The sequence below is a fragment of the Zeus faber genome (assembly GCF_960531495.2).
Source record: "Zeus faber genome assembly, chromosome: 22".
NCBI lineage: Eukaryota > Metazoa > Chordata > Actinopteri > Zeiformes > Zeidae > Zeus > Zeus faber.
In genome coordinates, this window is record NC_137209.1 from 14,745,225 (window position 1) to 14,768,656 (window position 23,432).

Here is a 23,432-nt window from a genome sequence, read left to right on the forward strand (position 1 = left end):
GGTACCGGCCGGGCTAGAGCGCTTCTGGCGGGGGAGCCCTATGTAAGCCGATATCAAAGCTGTGAAGCGGGGGCGCCCGTGGGCGGGGGCTGGCGGGGGGCCGCTTCTGAACGGCAGAAAACGCCCCCTCCTTCTCAACGCCGCCTCCAGCGTTTATTGCCGCGTACGGGCCCGAGAAAAACACTTGTTTTGAAACCCGAGCAGCGTCTTTTCCCACCGCTCGCTTTCCACAGCGGGGACTGAATTGTATGGATTAAGACCGGGCCGGTTAATCGGGTGATTTTGATTTGAGAACATTATACCACTTATTTCTGACTCGAGTACATACGTTGGGAGGTTGGGACGATGAAATTGAAGAGGAATAGCAGCTTGGATTATAAATCTTCGACGCCGATTGCACAATATTGCTACAATGCTGCTGTATACCGCATGTACTTATTTACTACAGCGTGAGTTCCATCTGCACCCGATTGGGCTCACTAGTTTGCAACCTGCTACTCCACATTAACCTTGGCGCTAGACGCGTAAATATTCTATTTTTATTGCAACTGAATTTCCCCGCCGGAATTAACAAAGTGTTATCCGAAAATCTCATCACAAGTGTGAAATACCGCAGAGCTTCAAATTTAATTAATAAAATTTTGTAATAAAGACATAACACTCCGTCGACTCTCTACTCGGAGAGTCAAATAATGACATCAAAACCTCTGTGAGTTCTTTGACAATTCCCGCTCTCATAACGCGAGTAGGCGCCCGGAGTCCGGTAAGTGCAGAACAGCCCCATCTGGCGGTCGGCCACCGCGACACATCAACCCCCGCAGCAGGCCACCGCGGCAACGAGCGGCAGAATTTGTCTTTAACAGGCACGTGGGAGGACTCGCTGGCCGACAGAGCAATATTTAAAGTCCCCTCTAATCTGCGAGCGCGCTCAGTTAAGCCCCTCGCACTTTGGCGACGGACACACCTCATTTCCCTTAACGAGGTCACTTTCCACGCGGAACGCTCTGAACTCGTAGGAGGAGAGCCAAAAAAAAAGTCAGCCCCCGTCCCCCCGTCCCCTTTCCCAGTGGTCCGGGCCTTGCCAAGAACACGCTGTAGTCTGGATCTTGCAACACGGGGCAAAAGTGAGGAAAAAACAAAGCAGGCTCAAGGCTAGCGAGCCCTGGGTATAATTTAGGGCATGGTGTCTCTTTCACAAGTTTTGGCTGGGGTGCACGGCATGATAACCAGCGGTAAACTACACTGCAATATTTTCTACTATCTTCACAAACCTGTATTGAAATATCCATGATCATGTGAAGTATCATAGAATAGATTAGAATCGAACAGCTGCTTGTTAGCCTCGTTTTGGAACCCAAACAAAGCTGTTTTCATTTGAACTCTCTCAAATATGGTGCCAACTGGTTTTGAGTAGCCACAATGACCGCTGGGTTCAGTTTTTGCATGTGTGGGTGTAGATGTGCGAATGCTTTTCTGGTGACACCGTGAGCCTGCGTTCGTGACTCGTGGGATGACACCATTAATCGACTCCAGAAGAAGGAGATCAATGGGATTCAGATGTGACTCAGAACCCCGGCTGACCGTACGAGTGGTGACACCCAGGAGCCTATCCGTCGCTTTCCTTTTTCATTCCCAACTGATCCAAAACTCCATTTTGGCAACGCTGACTGCTAAGCAGTGGAGGGAGAATGATCAGCACCCTCTAACTCTCAGGCACGGGGACAAACAAGACAGACTATGTAATTTGTCGGCAGTGTTACAGTTCGACGTCGCCCATCTATACAAACACTCGTGGATGTAAGAGGCAGAATCGTATTAGAGGAAATGGAGCACGACATCAGTTTTTAATGGAAAAATGAACGACGAAATCAATGATTAATGACAGTTTCACTGATCAGCTTTCGGGTTCACGTGGATCCAGATTGAATGTCGTCATGTCTTTTGTCGGGTCTCTTGCGGAGAGCGCGATGAAAAGCATTTTCCCCAAGACAACCCTTGTCCTTCGGAACAACATCTGACACTCACTGGTGCATCTTTATATGAAATGTATACGGCGATATGGAGGGCAGAGCTTCAGGTACAGACGACTCCCCATTCAAGGATATAGGAGATAAGTCTTGTTACAGTGGCAACAAACATACTGCCCAGGAGCATTACCGAGGTGGCCTTTATATATCGTGTTTTGGCCTCTATGTGGTCGGCAGCTCACCTTGTATATTCCATTTCTTCCGTAGCCTGGTAAGGAGGCGGACTTATTGTAGGGGAAACCTGGCATGGGAACAAAGAACATATTCACTCTGCATGTACACCTCTGTAAGACAAAGATAAATTGCATCGAAGATCAATCTCTACAGCTCATTGACAAATACTATATGTAATTGCAAACCTTGTGCTTTTTTTTCCATAGGGTCATTTTCCAGTACCATGAGCATGTTGGAAATATTTCAGAGCTAAAATGCCACACCCGAGTGTGACATATTTTGGTTATATGACAAGAACAACAAACAAAATGTTCCAGTCGCATGATCGCATTGCGAATTCCCCGAAATTGATAGGTTGAGGCTCAACCGGAGACCGGCCGCTCACTGGGCTCGGAGGTGTCGGTGGGCAGGCTGCAGGTGGACTTGCGGGGATCCAGGTCTTCCGGGTCCGCCGGTCCATCGATCTCGCTCTTCAAGATCATCCAACTGGTCCTCTGCAGAGACCGGGGGGGAGAGGCCGGGAGCAACGAGAGAGAGAGAGAGAGACAGAGAGACATGCGAGGGAAAAAAATAGAGGCGGAAAAAGAGAGGAAAACCCATGGAAATGCGATGAGCCAGTGAATCGGAGAATGAACGTGGCGGATATGGAACGGACGGTAACTACACTGACCCACCTTGCCGTCTTCTCCATCCTGCCAGGATGTTCGGGAGGCTGTGAAAACAGTCAGATGTTACAGGATATCGCGGTTCACGGGCTTACGCTGCACATCTGCCTCGCCGCTCGCTCCGTTGCCAGGGCATAAATCACCGCCTATCCCATGACATCATACAAAAAAAGGGGGCAGCATCTAGAGGAGCTCTGAATGAATTGCGGACCCGCAGCTGTATCAATACCTGGGGTTTGCTTCCCAGGTTAAATTGCGTTGATGGAGTGCAGCAGAAATGTTAAACTTACGCCACTCCGAGGGAGTAAGAGTCTGTGGAGAGGCATCTCCTCGCGGTAGGGAGTATTCAGGGCAGACAGATATCACACGGCACAATGCACCGTCCCCCCTCCCCGATGACCTCATGTCTGCTGGAAATGCATGCACTCCGACCTGCCCTCATCGCGCTCGTAAATCTACACAGATACGCTGATGATTCACTCATCGCATTTGATACAGACAAACGCAATTCCCTTTATGCCCTTGAGGCACCCGAGAGCTCTTCAAAATGCGTGCGGCTCCGTGCGTCCACACTCTTAGGGGGGAAACGTACTTTGTCACAAGACCGCACATCTTCTGCTCTAGACAGCGCAGCTTAAATGCAACAACATCAAAAAAGGAAAGCCATTTCTTGCACAACACGTGGGAGCGACAGTAAGGGTGGAGTCACACTTGGCGGAGCAGCGATCAAAAACGAATGTTGACGTCACCGCACAAAGGGGTTCACGACAAATCACGGTGGACACACAGCACGTTGACCAACCGATGGGCCAGTGAGATGGATGCAGACATGCGAGTGAGGGAAAGGGACGAGTCCACGTGATGGTCACCGTCCCCGAGAATTAGTTGTATTCCCAGCTTGTTTGCAAATATGGTTTTTTTTCCCCCCCAAAAAAATCTGTGTTAAAGACCTCCTCCAGCTTCACACATCCTGTACAAGTGGTGATCGACGGCCAGCTCACTCAATAGACTTGCCGCCAAAAGGGGCCGTCGTTTTTCAGTTGCGAGGAGGCAGGACAAGTGTGAAGCAAACATGCTTTCATTTCACGGTGGTCGGCGTAGCGGCTTTGATAATCGTAGGTCGCGTCGCTTTTGCCAAGCACAGTTTTAACAAAAAAGTTTCGGTCGGGTTATTTGTCAAAAATGTATGGCAGCGACTTTCGGAACAGCCTCATCGCAGTTAGGAGAGCCTCGGGAAAAACATATAACGGTAATTCAAAAAAAATCCTTAAAACGCCGGAGGCGGCCTTCAAACTCTTGCATCTATTGTATGATTGGAACAAGTTGTTATAATACATTTCTTTTGCACTGGGAAGGTCAACTGATCCTGGAACAGAGCGAATGCGGACAAACAGACTCATTTCTGTACAATGCTTCGATGAATATCAGATTTGAATTTGATTATTTTTCAAATCCCTTTCCATTGAGTATGCCCTGGTCTAGTTTGGGGCCATTAGGGGCACACTCTTGTGAAAAGGGAAGAGAATTGGGATGGATGAAGTGAGGATGGATGGATGGATGGATGGATGTATGGATGGATGGATGGAAAGACAGTCAGAAAAAATGATCGACGGCTGGCATGCGACACATCGTGCAGAGACCAGACCAGAGAAGTGGGTTAAAAGGTCGCGGACTGTACCATGCTGTTTGTAGATGGGGGGTTTTCTATAGATATTATCTTTGACCTTAGTCTCTGAAGATGGGAGGAGAGGCACAGAGAGAGAGAAATGGAAGGCCGAGATGGGCAAAGGAGAAGGAAAGAAAGAGAAAGAGAGGGGGGAAAAAAATAAATTGTAAAAATAAAAAAAAGAAGCATGAGCTTAAAACGGTTATCAAGGGAAGGGATATTTCGAAGAAGCCAAAAAGGAAAGCCGGCATAGCTTGAGTCCACACAAGGCATCCGTCTGGGTTTTTTTTGGGGGGGTTTGTTTTTTTTTTTTTTTTTTTTTTTAAATGGGACATCAAAGTCAACAATACTTTGGTATTATTCATGCAACATAAAGGACACAAAGTATCCAGTTGGTCTTTGTTGAAGTGTAATGAGACATTAACAAAGGGGAAATCCATTTAGATTCAAAGAGCGCATTCATTCAAATGACATTCGACAATACATAAAAGTCTCCCAAATGTAATCACTCACAACTGCGGCTGAATTGAATTATATTAACTTACAATGCGAGGAATTTTAAGTGTAATTGTATACGGAGTGCATCTGTGGGGAGCTGGAATGTTTCTCTTTAAATTGATCTAACCCCGGGGTTCCTAAACTGGGCTCCGCGGCACCTAGGCCTCAGAGGGATGGCAGGGTGTGCAAGCCGTATCCAACTTCACTAATGATGGTGGATCTATTTGGGTGGTCTATTTTGTTGGGGGATTTGAACTTTGTCAGTAAGTGAAATGTAATATGCAGTTAATGTATACATCAGTTTATCATGCCATAAAAAGGTTCGGGAACCCCTGGTCTAATGTCTAACATCTGTCACAGAAGCTTTGTGATGACTCTTACACACCAGACCATACTAGAATCATCACTCACTGAGAACAAAACACATGTGGGTCATTTCTGTCTGTCTCAGTGGACTGGCAGCTTTAAAAAAAAAACAAAAAAAGGAAAAGGAAAATGGGGGTGGTTATGGAAGCACTAACTACAGTACGCCTATTTGAGAGTCATTAAGTGGATAATCGTTAGCTGTGTTTGTTCCACTCAACTCCTTCCAACCTGGGATTAAACCTCCCGAGCCCCAAGCTCAGCCTTTCAAGACTGAATGAAAGATTGTCAATGGGGGGAGAAATTGTGGCGGATCAAGGGGAGGAAATGTAGGAAGTGCAACATGGTCAGCGACACGCCGGCCCGACGTCAGCTCCCGAGCAAAGAGCGATTTGCCGCTCAAAAGCCAAATCACCGACGTGTCGAGACCACGACAGAAGCTGGCCAGGAACCTGGAAGCTTTGGCAAACGGTAGATAGGAGAATAAAAAATAAAAAAAAAAGACACAAGGAGAACAAGAAGAGAGAACTGAGAAAGGCTGAGAAAAGACATTATGACACATGACACAAGTGAAAACTCAACTTTTGACGGAATGTTGACGCTGGTCATTGTAGTGTACGGTATTCATGCCCGTTTTGTTTTTTTTATTGCATGTTATCAAATGTGTTTTTAACTTTGGCAGCCATTAATATGATCAAGATAGAAAGTTAAAGAAGCACAGGGCACTGAATAAAAAAGTAAAAGGACAGCAACAAACTAGTATAGAATCCATTACAAAAATATAAAAACATATACACAGAGTGAGGAGGCCATGGCGTACAATAAAAGTTCCCCAAGAGGCTTGATTTGGTCATTCACGGCCTAAACTCAAACGCACTCAAATTCGGTGTAGAAACAGCACCAGCCTAAATGGGAAAATGGAAAACACCCAGACAGGTGAAGGCCCTACCTGGTATGTGGAAGTGTCTGGGCGCGGGCACGTACGTCGAGGCGGAGGACGGGGACTTGCCGTCCGAGTACGTGGACAGGCTGGGCGTGCTGCGGCCGCTTTCGCTACCTCCAGTGGGGAACGGGGACGGCGACGGGGGGATGGGAGGGTGCAGAGGGACAGAGATACACAATTATTCCGGGCTCTTTCAGAGTGACGGAGTGACTTGCGCGGCTTGACCGGGACTTCCACACCGCGCCTTTTTGCATCCGTCTCTCGACTTCGCAGGAATCGGAACCGGTTGTCAACTCGGTGTTAGCTTGTCGGGTTTTCTAATCTTTGATCCACCCCATCGCGTTTTAGTCGCAGGCAAAGGCTTCGGGGGTTGAAGTCACCAACACCTCGCAGGCTACAATCAACATGCCACATGTTCACAGCTCCAGAGATCAGAGAGGAGGAGGGAGGTTGGGGTTAGTGTTTGAAAACCACCAGAGACACGACACACAGGCTACTGTAATGTCTACTAGCAGGCATACGGACACACCACACTCAGACGCACTTATGCTCGGGTCACACCGCCGGCGACGGGGCTGCAGCATGAGGCCGTGCAGCTCTCATCTTGTCGGCATGCGGTCACACCGCCGGCCATGGGGCTTCTGTGCCCCTGGCGTTTGTGGGGGTGTCGGTAAAAATTGAGTGGCTGTTGTGGGCACGCCCAACATTTCAAACCTCTCTTCGCTTCCATATTTAATATAGATTTGTGGTGTGGAGATGGGATGGTTTGAGCAGCCACACCTGACCTGGATCTAGGTGATTGGGTCAGGGTGGCTGCATACCTGTTGCTCATTGGTTGGGCCAACGAGCAACAGGTTAAAACTCCCGTCTTCACACTCACTCAGGATAGGAGCCCTGTCATGACATGTTCCATCTACTCCAGGCTTATTCCACCATCGTCGTCTGTGTCTCTGTGCTGGAGGGCCCTGAAAACACCACTTGGGTGGCGTGTAGTAGGAGAAACTGCAATGTTATATCGATAGATGGTGCCATGTGTATTTTATTTATTAATTTTTTGAATTGCGGAGCTGTTTACTGAAATGAACTCTCTCTCAAAAAAAAAAAAAAAAGTAATTTGGCCATCCGTCCCTTAAAATAAATTGTCCTTATTGGAGAAACATTAAATGACGTGTTCCTTATTTTATCAATAGTTTATAGCACCTTTTTCTGGTCGTCGCTCCGCCCCCTGCAGCCGGATAAAGCCGCGCTCTGTTTGAAATGCATAGGAGCCTGTCGCTTTGCAGCGCCCCGTCGCCGGCGGTATGACTGTACCATGAGTCACAAGATGTACACTTAAAAAGTCAACATTTTGAGAAATAAAACAGTATAGTCAAGTTTCCATCCAGATGTTTGCCATAATTGAAGCAACCAAACCAAACCAAATGTCCCACAATGGAAATGGTGTGCAGCATTTAGGCTTTTATCTTTTGGGTGAGCAACTTCCGTTGGAAAGCATGGGCGGCCATTTTGCCATGTCCACAGAATTAACAAGTTCCCGTGCATGGGGCCTGGGCTGTCCGCAACTGATGATAAGCGCTAACAGGCTACACGGAAATGTGGAAATGGCCGATATAACGATGGCTGAGGCTACTACGTGTAGTCTGTGTGACGCCCATCATATTTGGAAGCATGACTGCGCTATGTCATCATTTATTAATGAAAAAGACATAAAAGTCAATATTTAGGCCTTTGTGTTGGTAAAATCTTTGGCCTTTGCCACTCCAGTTTCCTACTGTGCAAATTCAACAGGTGGATGGAAACCCCCACTATAAACACAAGGTCAGAGAAGGGCTGTGGGAACAGGCTGGAGTTGGAAAAAGAGCGTGGAGCAGACACAAATCTGTGCGGCTGAGGAGAGAGATGTTCCAGGGAAAGGGAGTTTTAAGACTTTAAGATTAGAGCTCAGAGGATTGGTGCACTTCACTTGGTAACAGGACACATAACTTGAACCTTCCTAATTTTGAGCATTTCGTCAAGCTTGCTACTTAATTTCTACTCAAGAAATAGGTACGGCCCAGGTTGAGCGGAAAGCCTCGGAAGCGAAAAAAGGACGGGCCGACCCAGCGTGCGTGCGTACATATGCTCATACCGCCGCAACTGGCAACCCGGCTCCAAATTAAAGCCAGGCTGAACCGCACTCGTCCCGTCCACCACACCCTCTCTTTCATCTCCCTTTCTTCCTGTGGAACTGTACTTTGGGCTTCTCTCTTTCGAGGAAAGAACAGCTAACTTGGTGATTCCTTTCCGTCGCTTCCTTTCATTCCCTCTCCATCCCTTTATCTCGCTCTGCGCGCTCTGCAGCGACGGGCCAATGCACGCACGTACTGTATGCAGCCTTCTCTCTAAACGTCCTCGGGTTTCTTTTCATCTCTGAACTCGGTCTCCCGCCGCCAGACCGCTTTGGTTTTCCAATCAGCCGCGCTTGTCCGTCCCAGGAGCTAAGACGCACGTCAAAAATTTGTGAATAAAAGCTTGACTGTGGAATGAACCTGACCAATTGCTGTTGGCGCTGCAGAATCCGTTGCTGGTTTTCCATCTGGTCTTACAACGCACAGACAAGCATAAGTTTGGACCAAAAAAAAAAACTACGAAAAACCAAAAGCGTATTTCGATTGACCTTTTGGAAAAAAAGGAAAAAATGCAGATATGTATTAGGACAGATAGTGTCGGTCTGGCTGTGCCGCAGAGTATGCAAAAGAGTGATCACTCACATCTCCCTGACTCCCAGTTGTAAGATTTTGGTCTCTGTCCAAGTGCATTTTTTTCAAGGCATGCATTTGCTGATAGGCCAAGCTTTATGAGACCCACTATGCGGTTTCACCATACCTCCCCCATAAGTCTCCTCTTATACTGCCAAAAAACGTCTAATAGCTCCATTCCTTGACCTGCGCTCTCACCAGCAGTGATTGTTCAAGGGCGAAACCACGGTGACAGCAAAGGGTTACAGACAGTGGTACACAGAGGATCATTCCAAAAGTAACCCCCGGGGAAATATCCAAGCCACAAGGCAAGCAAACAACCACCGAGACAAAACAAACGGAAAAACGAAGACCAAATCTACCGATACAAATGACGTTCCTCTCACACGGAGTGCGGGAATACAACAGGGAACACGACAGGTCCATCCATAGCACACCCTTGACATGCATGAGGTACAGCCCACGTCCACAACCGCCCGGTGAAACAAGACAACCCACGAGAAGTGATCCGACGGGGGAAAACGCTTTGGGAGCGTCTCCAGAACAAAAAAGGAACCGCCACCCAGCGGGTCGATGTCACAAGGCCCTGACAACCATTCCACGAACACCCAGTGAGAGACAGTGACAACGAGCGAGGAGGGTCTGCTCCTGTTTTTTACCGTTGGGATGAGGTATATTGAGATGCAGGGAGGTCCTAGATTTAGGGTCATCTAAAGGGTCCTGTTTTAACCCTGTGGGAGATGGGGGGGGGGGGGGGGTTCGGGGGATCGGGGGGTTGGATTTGGGGTTATTTTGTGCAAAGTTAGTACAGCTGTTGTGTAGGTTTAGCAACGACGGTGGTTCAATGTCCAGCGGTTCCCTTTTCCTGCCATTAGTTAGTGGACAGCAGTCCATGTGAGTTCACTGCAAATTGACGTCGGCTTTGGACTCTCTTGGACAAGCACCACTGCACCCCACACACATAAAGAGGGAGACCATCGCCATCGCACCACGCTGCTGCGGTGAAAAACCCCACGAGCGATTTTCTCCGGATTTGCACGCTTTTGGTTTGGTTCAAATGGTTTGGTTTCGTACCACCTTCCGGATTTTATTTTTCTTCAGCAGCAGCAGTGGTGGTGGGGGCGGTTTCCGTGAACCGTGGCTTCTGGCCCCTCTTTCCCAGGCAAGTACCTCTGAAGTAAGGGATGTAGTTGTGCTGTTGGAGCATGGCGAGGGTGGTGGGGTTGAGGTGCAGCGTCAGTCCTCCGCTGCCCACTGGTGGCGCGGGGGAGTACTTGCCGCTACCTACCCCAACACCGTAGCCACCCGGCGTGCCCTCTGGGGAGGGGAGGGAGGAAGAGTCCCTGGCCCAAGTGGCGGGACACTTAAGGCCACCCATGAGGGTGGGGGGCAGAGGCAGGGAGTTGGAGTCACCGGCTTGGCCGCCGTATCTAGCGCCGAGGGAAGCCTCTGGCCCTGGATGTCCAATCAGATTTCAAGGATCCTGATGAGTCACTATGTATGCCCGGCGCAGTCAGTGTTTGACGAGCTCTCGCATGCTGAGTTTTTAAGCTTCCGTTATTACCGGAAACTTCGAGATGGATCCGTAGTTGTCATGCTAGCCCGTAAAGGCTGTACAAAATGACCTACTGCGACCTCTAGGATAATCACAGCCTCATGAAACTCTGTGGGGTGTCCAGGTACATTTAAGATAAGTGGGCTTTTCTGAGCCATTTTCAGAAAGTAGTGCTTGTCATCCATTTGTCCAAATGGCACAAATCCTCAATTTTCAAAATAAAAGAAGGGGCTCCAAGCCGGAAAGGTTAAATAATATATATACTTTAGTCAGAGTTTCCGTTATCCAGTAATTGCCGGTTTTTGGCCAAGAAAACCTGTTTAAGTCCGCCCAATATTTACATCTCCGGTCATAATGTCGGGTGAAAATAAGTGAATGAATGGATAAGTGCTGGACGAAAAAAACAATCACGATAATTATTACCTGTTTTTTTTTTTTGTGGTCGAAATATATTAGACTCGATCATTTCGATAAAAAAATTCCGCCAGTCTGTCCATTTCCACCTTCGGCAGGTTGCAACGGAAAGTCAGTCGGTTTTGGACGATTTACTCTCAAGCCGACCTTTCACCTCTATCCCCTCTGTCTATAGAAATAAGCCCCGCCCACAGGCTGCGCTTGTAAAACACACACACGGAGCGGAGACCGAGCGTCCAAAATTCGGAGGAGGAGCAGAAAGATGATGTAGGGGACACGTACATCCATAGTTTGGTGTTTTTTGGGGATATTTAATTCAGACCCAAAGCAAACGGTAAATATCCATCGTGTAAAATATGTCAACGGACGTCCCGACGAAGACGGACAACACCACAACTTTTTTTTATTGATACAGACCTATTTGCCATATTTTTTTTAAATTGAAAATTGTATTTAAGTGAAATGTTAATTTAAGCAGCGGCTCTTGTTACTTATTGTTCACAAATGGAAATTATTTGATTTCAAGTCGTAATATTCCTCATATGTATTTATTTGTTTTTTAAATAGCTTAACTGAAGGGACTTATTTTATTTTGAATATTCAAATTAAAAGCCTTCATGATGTCATTCTCTATATAGCCTGCCTATCAATTGTTTTTAAGCTCAATAAACACAGAAAATATCTGACCGGAATCTCTCCCATTCGTCCGGGAAACTGAAATCTTCCGGGAGACGCGGACCGGCACCTTATATTTCTATTGGAAACTCTGACTTTGGTTTGGCCCGGGAACATAATCAAAGGAAACCTTGATGGATTTTCTGTTTCGTTATGGCAGCAAAATGTAACGTGGTCATGAAGTGCCGCACGAGTCAGGTCAGAGAAGTTCGCCAGCAGCCTACGGAAAGAAGCCGCAAAGTTTGAAAACAATAAAAAGAAAGTTTGACCCGCAAACTTGTGATGTCGACCAACAGCAAAGCCACTGTGGTCGACCCTAGATCACCCTATTTTACACAATTCTGCTCTGACCCGAGCCAAAGGATGATTAAAAAAAACCCCCCCAAAAAAAAAAAACAGGATTTGGCATTGGGAGTGGAACGCTGGTGAAACCATTCTGAATCGGGGGGAAAGGTAAGGAATTTAATATGTACGGCATGAAATTATGCTCATGTTTGGACGAGCGCTGTGATGTTTTCAAACCGACCCCCAGGGAATTTGATGTGGAAGCCTACCTGGCCGGCTGTAGTTCTGGGGGGAGCGTGACGGGGTGTAACGGCCGTAACCCCCCAGGGAGCTGTTGGAGCTGGGGCTGGACGGCCTCCGCTGGCGGGGCGACTTCTCCCCGTCGCCCTGGAGCCGTACACACACACACAGTGGATGTGTTATTGCCTGTTGCAATATATACTGGATGGATAATGCGATACAGTCTATCGGGTTAATGTTACCAGATCTGCTCACACAGCTGTATGCACTGGCTTCAACTGACACACGCACACGCACACACACACACACACACACACACACACACACACACTTCCTTTATTCGGAACGCAGACCAAACGGCCTGCCGTGACGTAGAGGGCAGGAGAGGATAAACGGATGGAGGTGCACAGGAAAAAAAGATGGTGTACAAAACCGGCGGCTGCAAAGTAGTGTCGGCCGGCGTGTGTGAATATCTCTTTCTCCCTCGCGAAGGGATCGGCTAACAAAGGCAAAAAGGCCGTTTCGGCGTTCGGGTGCTTTGTATTCATTTATTTTTCAGGCGAAAGACAGAGGCGAAAAAAAGATGGGTTGCGGGAACCGGTCATGTGACATTTTTGGCCAATAGCAAGCCACGGCGCCTTGGATTTTGCCGTTTGGACACAGATCTTCAGTTTTACTGTACCGGGGGGGCCTTAACACACGTCATGCTTAAAGGGGAGCGTGTTGATGGAGGAGGAGGGGCCGTTGTTTTACCTCGGTAGGAGTAGGGGAGAGCAGCAGGGGGGACTGCAAATGAAGAGGGGAGGAAAGAAGCCAATGATTAGGATAGGAAACCATATGTCAGGTTAGATATGAGTTCACTGTCGAAAAAAATAAAACACACACACACACACACACAGACACACACACACACACACACACACACACACACACACACACACACACACTGAAGGATGGTTTGTTGTGAATACTGGTGAATGATAGCATGCCCGATGAGGGAATATAGCATTTGATATATTTTCATCAGTATGATGGAATGAGCAGGTTGGGTTGCTTATGTACGCCATATAAAGGACTGCAAAAAAATCTCAAAATCTCCAAAAAGCGAAACAAAAACGGTCATAAGGTCATATGGTCAAAACTATCTGCCAATGATGTGAGAAGGTTTTACTTGGTGAGATTTCTTGAAACAATGAGATTTCCTCAAATTACGACTCAATTTCAGGAAATCTCAAAATACCTTAACTTAAAATATACATAAATATAATAATAATAATAATAACAATAATATTAATGAATAAACAAACAAACAAATCTTTATTTCTACACCAATCAATTTATCTCAAAAGTTAAAAAAAATAAATTAAAAATAAAAACATTAACCTTATAGAACAGTATGTGACAAATAACCTCTTGAACTTGAACTTGAACTTGAACCTTGCATGTGAAGATATCATTTTTTTTTTTGCAGTGAAAGAATGAGTGGGATTGGACAGCAGATGATGAACCGCTTCATCATCAGCGGTGAGCAGAAATGGAGGACTGATAGCACACAAAGGGACTCAAAGGGAGGAAGAAAGAAGAAAGAGAGAAGGAAAGAAAGAAATGCTTGAGGAGGACGCTGTACCTCTCCGTAGTTCCTCTCCTCGGAGGGGTAGCTGACGTAGGGGGAGTAGGACAGCATGTCGGGCCGGTCGATGTTGTAGATGGCCTTGATCTTGGGAAGGGCCGCCAGATCCTTGTAGTCCAGCATCTCCTCTCCCAGTTTGGCCTGGGGAGACCCATCATATAGACAGGGACTGAGCACATTTTTTTAATGCTTGGAGGAGAAAGAAAGAGGAGAAGTGCTTTCCTATTTTACCTCATCCTCCTCAACAGCCAATGAGGTATCGCTCCTGTCGCTGACTGGATTCAAATTCATCTAATAATATTTGATTAACTGATCACATTACAAAAGTTTTTTATATATATATATACAAAAAAAAATATATATATTAAATATATATATAAAAATGTATATATATTTAAAAAATAAAATAAAGATAAATATATATATATATATATATATATATATATATATATATATAAAGAGATTTGCATGCTTTATGTTAAAGTGGTGGTTAAGTAATTTGTAGCTTTTGTGATTGATGAAAAACAGCCAAGTATAGCCTTATTCTCCCCTGGGCAGAAACTAGGTAGGACTAGATGATCATCTAAAAAGCTTCAAAATATTAGGGATTGTCATGCTGAATTACAGTATATTTTGACTTGGCATTTAGGTCAACTTAGGCCACAGGCAGATTTGACTGAATTTAACCGTGTGCTGCTGGCGTCCCCTGGTGGCGAGAAAGGGGAGGAGGAGGAGGAGGAGGAGGTGGAGGAGGAGGAGGAGGAGGCGTCTTACATAGATGACCCTGCTGGGAGAACCAGATGCACTGGACGCCGGCACCGAGGTGATGCTCTCGGATGATGATCTGGTCACCTGGAGCACGACACAACACACACAAAACACTGCTGAGAGACGTCGGAGGTCGTTTTAGAAAGAGAGAGCGAGAGAGAGAGAGAGAGAGAGGGAGAGAGAGAGAGAGAGATATTTCTCATTATATTCGGCGGGGAAGCGAGAAGTGTCCTCATTTCACGCTCGTGCTACGACTCTGCCACGCCCGGTTAAAAAACAGTTCCAATGCGGGTTTTCCACTCATAAGTGCGCTTGGCTTTGTATGACCCCAGCCGGCGCTGAGGTGAGAGCAGATTGGCACCGTGTTGGTGAGCACACCGACACACAAAAGCCCGTCCATCCAATAATAAGGGGGTCGATTAGGGTCGAGGACAAGTGCAAGGCGTGGCAGCCAGGAAAACGGTCAAAAGCAGTCAACAGGTCAACCCATGCAGCGGCCGGTGGGTGGGTGGGTGGGTGGGTGGGATGGGTGGGGGTGGTGGAGAGGGCGTGGCCTCACAGGATTACCAACCTGTCGCTCGGGGACGTCATTGAGCTGTATCCGCACCTGCTTCTAGGGAGAAGAGGAGGGGTGGTCAAGCGATGAGGAGAAGGAGGGGGAGAGAGAACAGGTGGAGGGTGACGGGGGCTTATGCAATGATACGGCGCGTGGCAGCGGCAGGACGGAGCAACGAGCTGCGTTTCTAGGGTTGGGATTCGGGGCGGGCAGAGGATCGTGGGGTCATTCCTAAAGGCACCCGAGATTTGGAGTCCTGGGCCCCCAACCGGCGGCGAGGTACGCTCGTACGCTCTGCGCCATTGAAAAAAAAAAAACAACCGATAAAAATACATTTAAAAAAAGCGTTCCTATTGCACATGTATTTGTCTTATTTTATCTTCCGACGTGAATTGAATGAAACAGAAAAATCCAAGCGCTGTCCCGATGCGTGCGCTGGTCTCACAAAAGTCAGAACAAACTGGCGTCTTGTAGATCTAATATATATCAATATATATATATACTGTATATATATATATAGATATATATAATATCAGTGAAGACCCAGCAACATTTCTCGCCTCAAATTTGCTCAGAAAGATTTTTTTGTGGACAGTTAAGGTGAAATAAGTGAACGTTTACAGACTACTACAACACGCGACACAGAGCTCGTGCTGAAACCCCGGCGGCTCACGCCATTTCAGAGTACCTACCGCTGGTGCAAAATGAAACCACAAAACAAAAACGAAAAAAGCCCTACTGTCTGGTCCGAAAAAGCCTTTCGGATGACTTGGCACGCTGTTTCTTGGACACCGCAGTGGGTTTTTTGTTTTTTTTCCATAACTGTCCTTGTGCAAGCTCATTTTCAATATGTGCACAATAGATATGGTCTAGTAGCCGCCCAACCCCTGGAACAAGGTGGGTTCTGGTCCTTCCCCAAAACCGGGGGTAAGTCCTCCATATGAGGAGTGTGAAGAACCAATTGTGGGTTATGTCTGTGTGTTGGATACCGCTTTGGAGCCATTGCTTTTGAGACCACCAGAAATGCAGACGTCCAGTGTTTTACCAGCGCCCTCTGGTGGCGGAGGTCCTGGGTGTCTAGTGTGCATACGTCCCACTTTGTCCACCTCACCTTACTCTTCTCCTCCTGCCTGGCAGCCTGTCTGCACGGCGGGTGCCAGATAGAGGATCCTGTTTGCAGGAGGGGGGAGGAGAAAAAAAACAAAAACGAAGCGGTTAAACAAAGAAAAGGAACGAGAATGAAAGAGCGGTCACCGAGCACCCCAAAAAAGGCACCCCAGACGGCAAAAAGTAAGAGGAGAATGTACAGATTTTCCCTCGTTACCGGACCTCCACCTCGATTTCTTTCCGTCACTCCGTGGAGGGACTGGGAGAGAGCTATGTCCTCTCGCCAAGTCAATTTTACTTCTTTGGTGAGGAATAGGATTCAAGATTCGAGAGGTTTGTTCATCACATACATATACTGTACGTACTTTCATACATATATGCAGTGAAATGTCTTTGCAACGCAGCCGGAGATTATGCACAGTAGTTACTAAACCGAACATAATAGCTAACCTAATTCCTACCTTGCAACTTACTGAAACCTACTGAGTCCTTAAACGTAACGTAGTAAGTGAATAGAATAATATAAATAAAATAAGAATAAAACAAGACTCAAAAAGATAATACAGAGTGGGGGTACAAATTAGAAGGGAATAGAGTTATACATATGGGATAGGCTGTTTGTATATACAGATATGTGCAGTAACGTGCATGTGGACCAGCCGATGGGGAGCTGTGAAGGTAAATTAAAGCCTGCAGCCAGCTTACAGCTGCAGAAATTGTTAGTGTAAATAACGCTTCTTGAACTTGTTGCCCGGATACATTAGTCACGGTGTCGTCACTCATTGACGTTTCTGACCCGATTTGTTAAGCAGACAGTGTACGCGACGCTAAAACGTCTTGCGGGGGATATGGGAATTTCTTTTTAACAAGACGTTAACAAAACGTGTGCCGGGAAGAGAAGGACGGCGGTGAACTGACAGAGAGAGAGAGAGAGGGAGAGAGGGAGGGAGAGAGAGAGAGAGGGAGAGGGCGAGCGGCGCGCTCACCTTGCAGGTACATCTCTTCCCCTTCGCCAAACATCTGCTCGCAGCGGGCGCAGCGGGCGCAGGTGGGGTGGTAGTGCTTCTCTCCGGCCTGGGCGGAGGGACACAAGGCGGGGGACGCGCCGGGGTTAGTAGAGCCGAGGCACGCAGGGAAGAGAGGAGGAGGAGGAGGGGGAGGACGGAAAATAAATCGCCGGAAGGTTTCACCGACGGGGAAGCCTTCACCGACGGGGAAGCCTTCCGGAATTCAAAAGGCATTGCTCCAAGCGCGTCGATAAATAAATGGCATCGGTGCGGTCGCCCCACTGTCGTTGCATCACCATCTGCCGCCTGTTTTGTAATGAGTCTAATCTAAAAAGGGGCTTTGCCTTTAGAGTGGCCGGCTCCTCGGGATGAGTCGCTAATGTGATTCTTCTGCAGATGATCCAATAAGCTTCACCTGATTAAAAGCACCGTCCACTCTGACGGTGGGAGTGTGCGGCGCTAACCACCGGGGGGGGGGGAACTCGCGCAGGGAATCGAACCGTCGGCTTGCGCTGCGACTGAGATTGACGCTGCAGCAAGACGCCTCACGGGGACGGGAATAAATCGCCACGTTCAGAATAAAAAAAAAAAAAAAGCAGCACGTTGAATGTAATAATGCCGTTTGCTGCATCGATTTGTTGTTTTTCTTTTTGTCAGTCATTCCGATTCCCAGATGACTTTTTACAACCTTTTTTGTATAACACTTGAATCAGTCCCACAATGGGGAAATTTGCAATTTCTCTGCATTTCACCATCCTAGTATCTGATGTATCTCGGAGCGGTGGGCTGCCATATAGAGACGCCCGGGGAGCAGTTAGGGGGTGAGGCACCTTGCTCAAGGACACATCAGCACGCTACGCTAAGAAGCAACCTTCCGCTTCCTAGACGACCCGCTCTACCTCCTGGGCCTCACTGAGCAAGTCACACGCAGTTTTTTGGCTTTGAGGGCTTGCTCTTGTGAGAACGTGGGGTTGGTTCGACATTATCTGCAGTTCTGCTCGAGTCTCGGCTCCGACGGTGTGTGCTAGAGTCCCAAGATCTCTCCGCGCTAAATCCCTCAGTGTGCGCACGGCTGGGACGGGCCGGAAAAGTCGCTGTCTTTTCAAAGTCTTTCGGTGCATCCCTGCCACTGATCAAGCGCGATTTACATTGGGTCACTGAGATTTGCGGCCGGTGACCTCTCTTTCCGCGGCCTGTGGGTTCGTTCAGCGCAGGGTTGACACCGATACGTTGTCTCCCTTGGCGAGGGGGGGTGCGGCAGGGGGTGAGGGATTCCACACGTCAAGCGACGGGGCGTCACGTAGATGATTGATGTGTCTGACCCGTATCTCCACTGATTCCGACTCCCCGTCCAATGTCCACAACAACCCGCCCCCCGCCCCCCCGCCGCCCAGGAGGCATTCCTCCTCGTCAACGGCAGTGGCATTGATTACCCACAACGGCCCTCTTTTTTTTTTTGTTTCCCCGCACCCTGCAGTGTGCTTATCTGGACGGAACGGAAGTGGAGAGACGGGAGTGAGAGAGAGAGAGGGATGATATAGGCAAAGAAAATAAGATTGAGAAAGAGGAAGTTGACTTTGAACAGAACTTTGAACAGCCCCCCCGCCCCCCGGCCCTCAACCGTTCAGAAAGGGCCATGGAACGGAGCTGAAATTCCAACATGGAAAGTATGAGAGGAACGGAAAGGAGATAGCACCGGAGTCAAATCCTTCCTTTGTCAGCAAGTCAGTGAGAGAGAGAGAGAGAGAGAGAGAGAGAGAGAGAGAGAGAGAGAGGCATGAGGTGATTATCATATTCAATGTCCCACAGGACTGATAAGTGTGCATAAGGCCGCACTGTGGAAAGATGATGAACAGGCTAATTTTCTTTCCTTTTTTTTTGTGAAACATTGGAATGGGTTACGGCTCGGGTTGCCAGGTTTGTGGTTTGTGCTAAGGGATTGCGACCAGTTGGGAGTTATCTGACACAGTTACGGTTGATTTGGAGGGGAGCTAGGAGGGAAACAGGCAACCTAGAGCTGGACTGTTCCAGGCGGTAACAGAGCAGGTGAGGTCTGGGACTGTGAGATTAGGAAAAAAAAAAAAAAAAAAAAAAGATTAGACAATTGATAAATACTGTAGATAGACAATTTCCAACTCCCTTGGTTTTCCAAATGAGGAATTTTCTCTAAATCACTCAATCTCTCACTGCCTAACCCCGGGTTTGCAATTTCAGGAACAAAGTCAAGCAAGGGCTGCGATTTGGGAGGTAGGGGCACTCAGGAACAATTACACACACACACACACACACACACACACACACACACACACACACACACACACACACACACACACACACACACACACACACACACACACACACACACACACACACACACACACACACACACACACACCCTCCTTAAGATCCATTAATTGACTTTGGTATGTACCCGCTAAAACCTGTTTCAGCATCTCAAACTAACGCAGTGACATTTGAAAAGTTTATCTTGCAACGTCTGCGAAATGGCGATCTACGAGTAATGACTCTGAAAGGCCAGTAAAATAGATTGCAGGTGTGTTGCCTATTGATGAGAAACCTGATTGGTTTCCCTGGCGTTAGCAGCCCTTCTAGTTCCTTCTGGTATTGACGTGTCAAAAGTCAATGGCACCTAAATACAAAAGGGATTCTGGAAGTGAAATCAAGCGGCGTCTTTGATTATATTTAGGAAGTGACTAAGATTTGCAAAATTTGTAAGCAAACTCTCTAGTAGAGGTCAAATGTATAACGATGAAACTTTGAGATTAAGATTAAGAGATTCTTGCCGCAATAACTGCAAGACTTTGCATGGAAATAAAAATGTAAGACTAATACTAACGCACCAACACAGAGATGGAAAGACTGTTAAAAGTAGTGCTCACGTAGAATCAGTAATAAAGTACTGTAGCCCCTGTGTGTCAAACACTGAGTCAAATACAACCAGGAGAATTATTCAACTGAAATGCATGCCTGCACATACTGTGTGTGTGTGTGTGTGTGTGTGTGTATATATATATATATGATCACTGCTTTGTTTTATTTTTGACCGTATCGTCTACCCACACGACAGCAGTGCAAGGATGTTGTGCAAAGAAAGAGCCAATTAATCCTCAGCGATAGACAGTCATAGCAGTGTTGTTGTATTTTTTTGTCAGGGTAGGAAATTAATAATAATAAATAAATTAATACATACATAAATAATAGCCATGATAATAATAACATAAACATAACGATTTAAATAAATAAATAAACAAAGAGATAAATAGATAAATAAAAAAATTAATATGAAATAATAATAATAATAATAACGTAAAGAAAATCTTCAAAAGTGTTTAAAAGTAGTAGTGGATGACGTCACATTGCGATATTCATCAGACCGCTGCGACAACAAAACTCCTCAGTTACAGTAACATGAGAAGTAAAGCAGTAGTAAAGGCTGACGTTATTACTATAGTGTTAAGACCAAAACACTGACAGATCACAGCAGAACTGAAAGACTCCTTCCACCCCCGGACTGTCGCTTGATGATGTCATTGAAAAACACACACACACACACACACACACACACACACACACACACACACACACACACACACACACACACACACACACACACACACACACACACACACACACACAGTCTGAGGCTTCCGCTGCTCTCTCTATGACCCTCGGAAATGGATACATGGTCATGAAAGGAGTGTGAGAGGGTGGGTGGGTGGGGAGGGAGTTTTTTTTTTGTTTTTTTTTCCACCCATAATGCTGCTCTGTTTTCAGATGCCCTCAGAAACCCCACCCCCATACGCCCTTACCCACCCACCTACCTACGACCAGAGAGTGAGAGAGACCCCCGGATCACCTGCCTTCACCTCACCTCGTCTCTCGAAATGACAACTTTGAATGGGCCGGGCTAATCTGTCATGGGAGCAAGCAGTGTTTCTGGGAACAAAAAGCTAGTATGTAAGTGTGTGTGTGTGTGTGTGTGTGTGTGTGTGTGTGTGTGTGTGTGTGTGTGTGTGTGTGTGTGTGTGTGTGTGTGCGTGGGTGGGTGGGTGGGTGGGTGCGTGCGTGGGTGGGTGCGTGCGTGGGTGTCTTGGGGGCAGGGTTATGGGACAGAGGAGATGGTGGAGAGGTCAGGAGTGGTACCGGAGAGAGAGAGAGAGAGAGACGAGAAAAAAACCTGAGGTGGTGGGGTGGAGGGCGCTGGGTATGGAGAGGAAGTACATTGCGTGTGAGAGAGAGACAGAGAGAGAGAGCGAGCGAGTTTGAGAGCACGGAGGAAAGACGGAGGAAGACGGAAGAACTACACCCGTTTCACAAAACCGCCTGTCATCTGTTTGTCCACAAATATGTATACTCCTGCGCATACGCTGGCGGACGCATCGTTGTCAGGCTTGTATGCATTTCTATGTGTGTGTGTGTTTGGTTTGAATGTGTGCGTGTGTGTGTGTGTGTGTGTTTGTGTTTGTGTTTGAATAACGACGGTAGGTGAAAGTGACGAGGGCAGTCGAGGAGAAGTGGGATGGAGAGACCGAGAGGAGGGCGAGAAAGGGTGCCTACAACAGAAGGGATACAGGACCGGCTGCCTCCTGCTCACGGTCCAGCGCACGGCGCGCTACGCTGGGCAAAGCGATGCGGGGTCAACCCCCTTTACCCCCCCAGACGTGTACACACACACACACACACACACACACACACACACACACACACACACACACATACACACACACAGACAGGTTTGTTTCATTACAGAAAAAGACAAACTTTTTTTTTGAGATAGAGAAGGAATTTGGATATGGGAGTAGAGAGAGTCGCTGGAGGAAAGTCAACGGGGCCAGTGATCGGGCCCTTGCCGCCCACCCACCTCCAGGACTTTTCCGGTGATGTACTTCTTGCAGTTCTCGCACTGGATGCCGTACATGGCGTGGTAGTCCTGCTCGCAGTACGGGATCCCATCCCTGTGGAGACGGGAGGCAGGGTCACACGTCAGACGCGCATTCTCGCAGGATAACACGCACGGCGACAGTTCTGGGAGTGTGGACCATGTGTTTGGCTTGCAGCAACCCAGCAGATGCTTTCTTAGAAGGGCCGGCTACCTAATGGGCCTCAACGCTGCCATCTGTCTGCAATAACTTATTGAACATTATTAACTAGCTGTGAAAAAAACCCAAAAAACTAAATTAACTAATGAACTAACTAATTAAACAAACTAACTAATCAACTCCCCAACTAACCAACCGAATCAATCACCTCAGACAATGGGAGTCTACCGATGACGTGGAGATTTTCTGCTCAAGACCCTCCAAACACAGGGATCACAAAAAAATTTAAATGCATTCCCTGCAATAGCGTTACTGGGCGCAATTGCAGGGAATGCATTTAAATTTCCACTGTGAGTGGAACACGCTCCACTCACAGTGTTTTTTTTTTTTTTGTTACAATTGCCCTGTCTTACAGCCCCGGGACCTCCTTTCTGTTTGGCCACAGCAATTGGTGCAGAGAACTCACGGCACAGAGCAAATACTGGAGGGTTGTACATCATCTTGACAAATACTGCTCTGGCACGGTGTGGAAAAACTACAGATATTAGAAATTGGCATCGGTTTAACCCTTGGTTTTCCTTCCCCAGCGACAACCGCAACTTCACATCCGTGGACGTGTGGAGGGAGGCGTTCCTCTCGTTTTGGCGAGGGCCGTGGGGTCAGGACTCACTTGCTGATGTACTCGGCGTTGAGCACCTTGTTGCAGACCTTGCACTTGAAGCAGCCCAGGTGCCAGTGCTTGTCCAGCGCCACCAGAGACTGTTCGTTCTTAAACTCCTTCCCACAGCCACAGCAGTCTGAAACAGGGAGGAAGGGGGGGGGAGGGGGGAGGAGGAAGGGGGAGAGAGAGGAGTCAGCAAAATGTCAAGGATGGAGGGACACACAAAGCCGGAATTGTTGCAAAATACAGACAGTGACATGGAAAGACCGGCATTCAGTGGAAAACCTCGTTACAGCCAAAAAAAAAAAAAAACGACAACAGAGATTCTGATGTTTAGTAGGCGACGGAATGAAGCGAAGAGAGGGGGAGCGAGAGAGAGAGAAAGAGAAAGAGAGAGAAA

At 47.4% G+C, this 23,432-nt stretch overlaps 1 protein-coding gene across 1 annotated transcript in view; it reads right to left on the reverse strand.

The window, feature by feature from the left end:
- ablim2 (actin binding LIM protein family, member 2) overlaps positions 1 to 23,432 on the reverse strand; it is a 62,902-nt gene that overhangs the window by 7,939 nt on the left and 31,531 nt on the right. The window contains exons 5-19 of the mRNA XM_080023279.1: positions 23,042 to 23,168; positions 22,194 to 22,287; positions 17,291 to 17,378; positions 16,309 to 16,367; positions 15,213 to 15,254; positions 14,648 to 14,725; positions 13,871 to 14,014; positions 12,997 to 13,029; positions 12,273 to 12,390; positions 10,245 to 10,529; positions 6,343 to 6,450; positions 4,545 to 4,598; positions 2,876 to 2,913; positions 2,587 to 2,695; positions 2,210 to 2,268 (exon numbers count right to left, since the gene is read on the reverse strand). Of these exons, the coding sequence (XP_079879405.1) occupies positions 2,210 to 2,268; positions 2,587 to 2,695; positions 2,876 to 2,913; positions 4,545 to 4,598; positions 6,343 to 6,450; positions 10,245 to 10,529; positions 12,273 to 12,390; positions 12,997 to 13,029; positions 13,871 to 14,014; positions 14,648 to 14,725; positions 15,213 to 15,254; positions 16,309 to 16,367; positions 17,291 to 17,378; positions 22,194 to 22,287; positions 23,042 to 23,168 (1,436 nt within the window). The remainder of the gene's footprint in view (positions 1 to 2,209; positions 2,269 to 2,586; positions 2,696 to 2,875; positions 2,914 to 4,544; positions 4,599 to 6,342; positions 6,451 to 10,244; positions 10,530 to 12,272; positions 12,391 to 12,996; positions 13,030 to 13,870; positions 14,015 to 14,647; positions 14,726 to 15,212; positions 15,255 to 16,308; positions 16,368 to 17,290; positions 17,379 to 22,193; positions 22,288 to 23,041; positions 23,169 to 23,432) is intronic.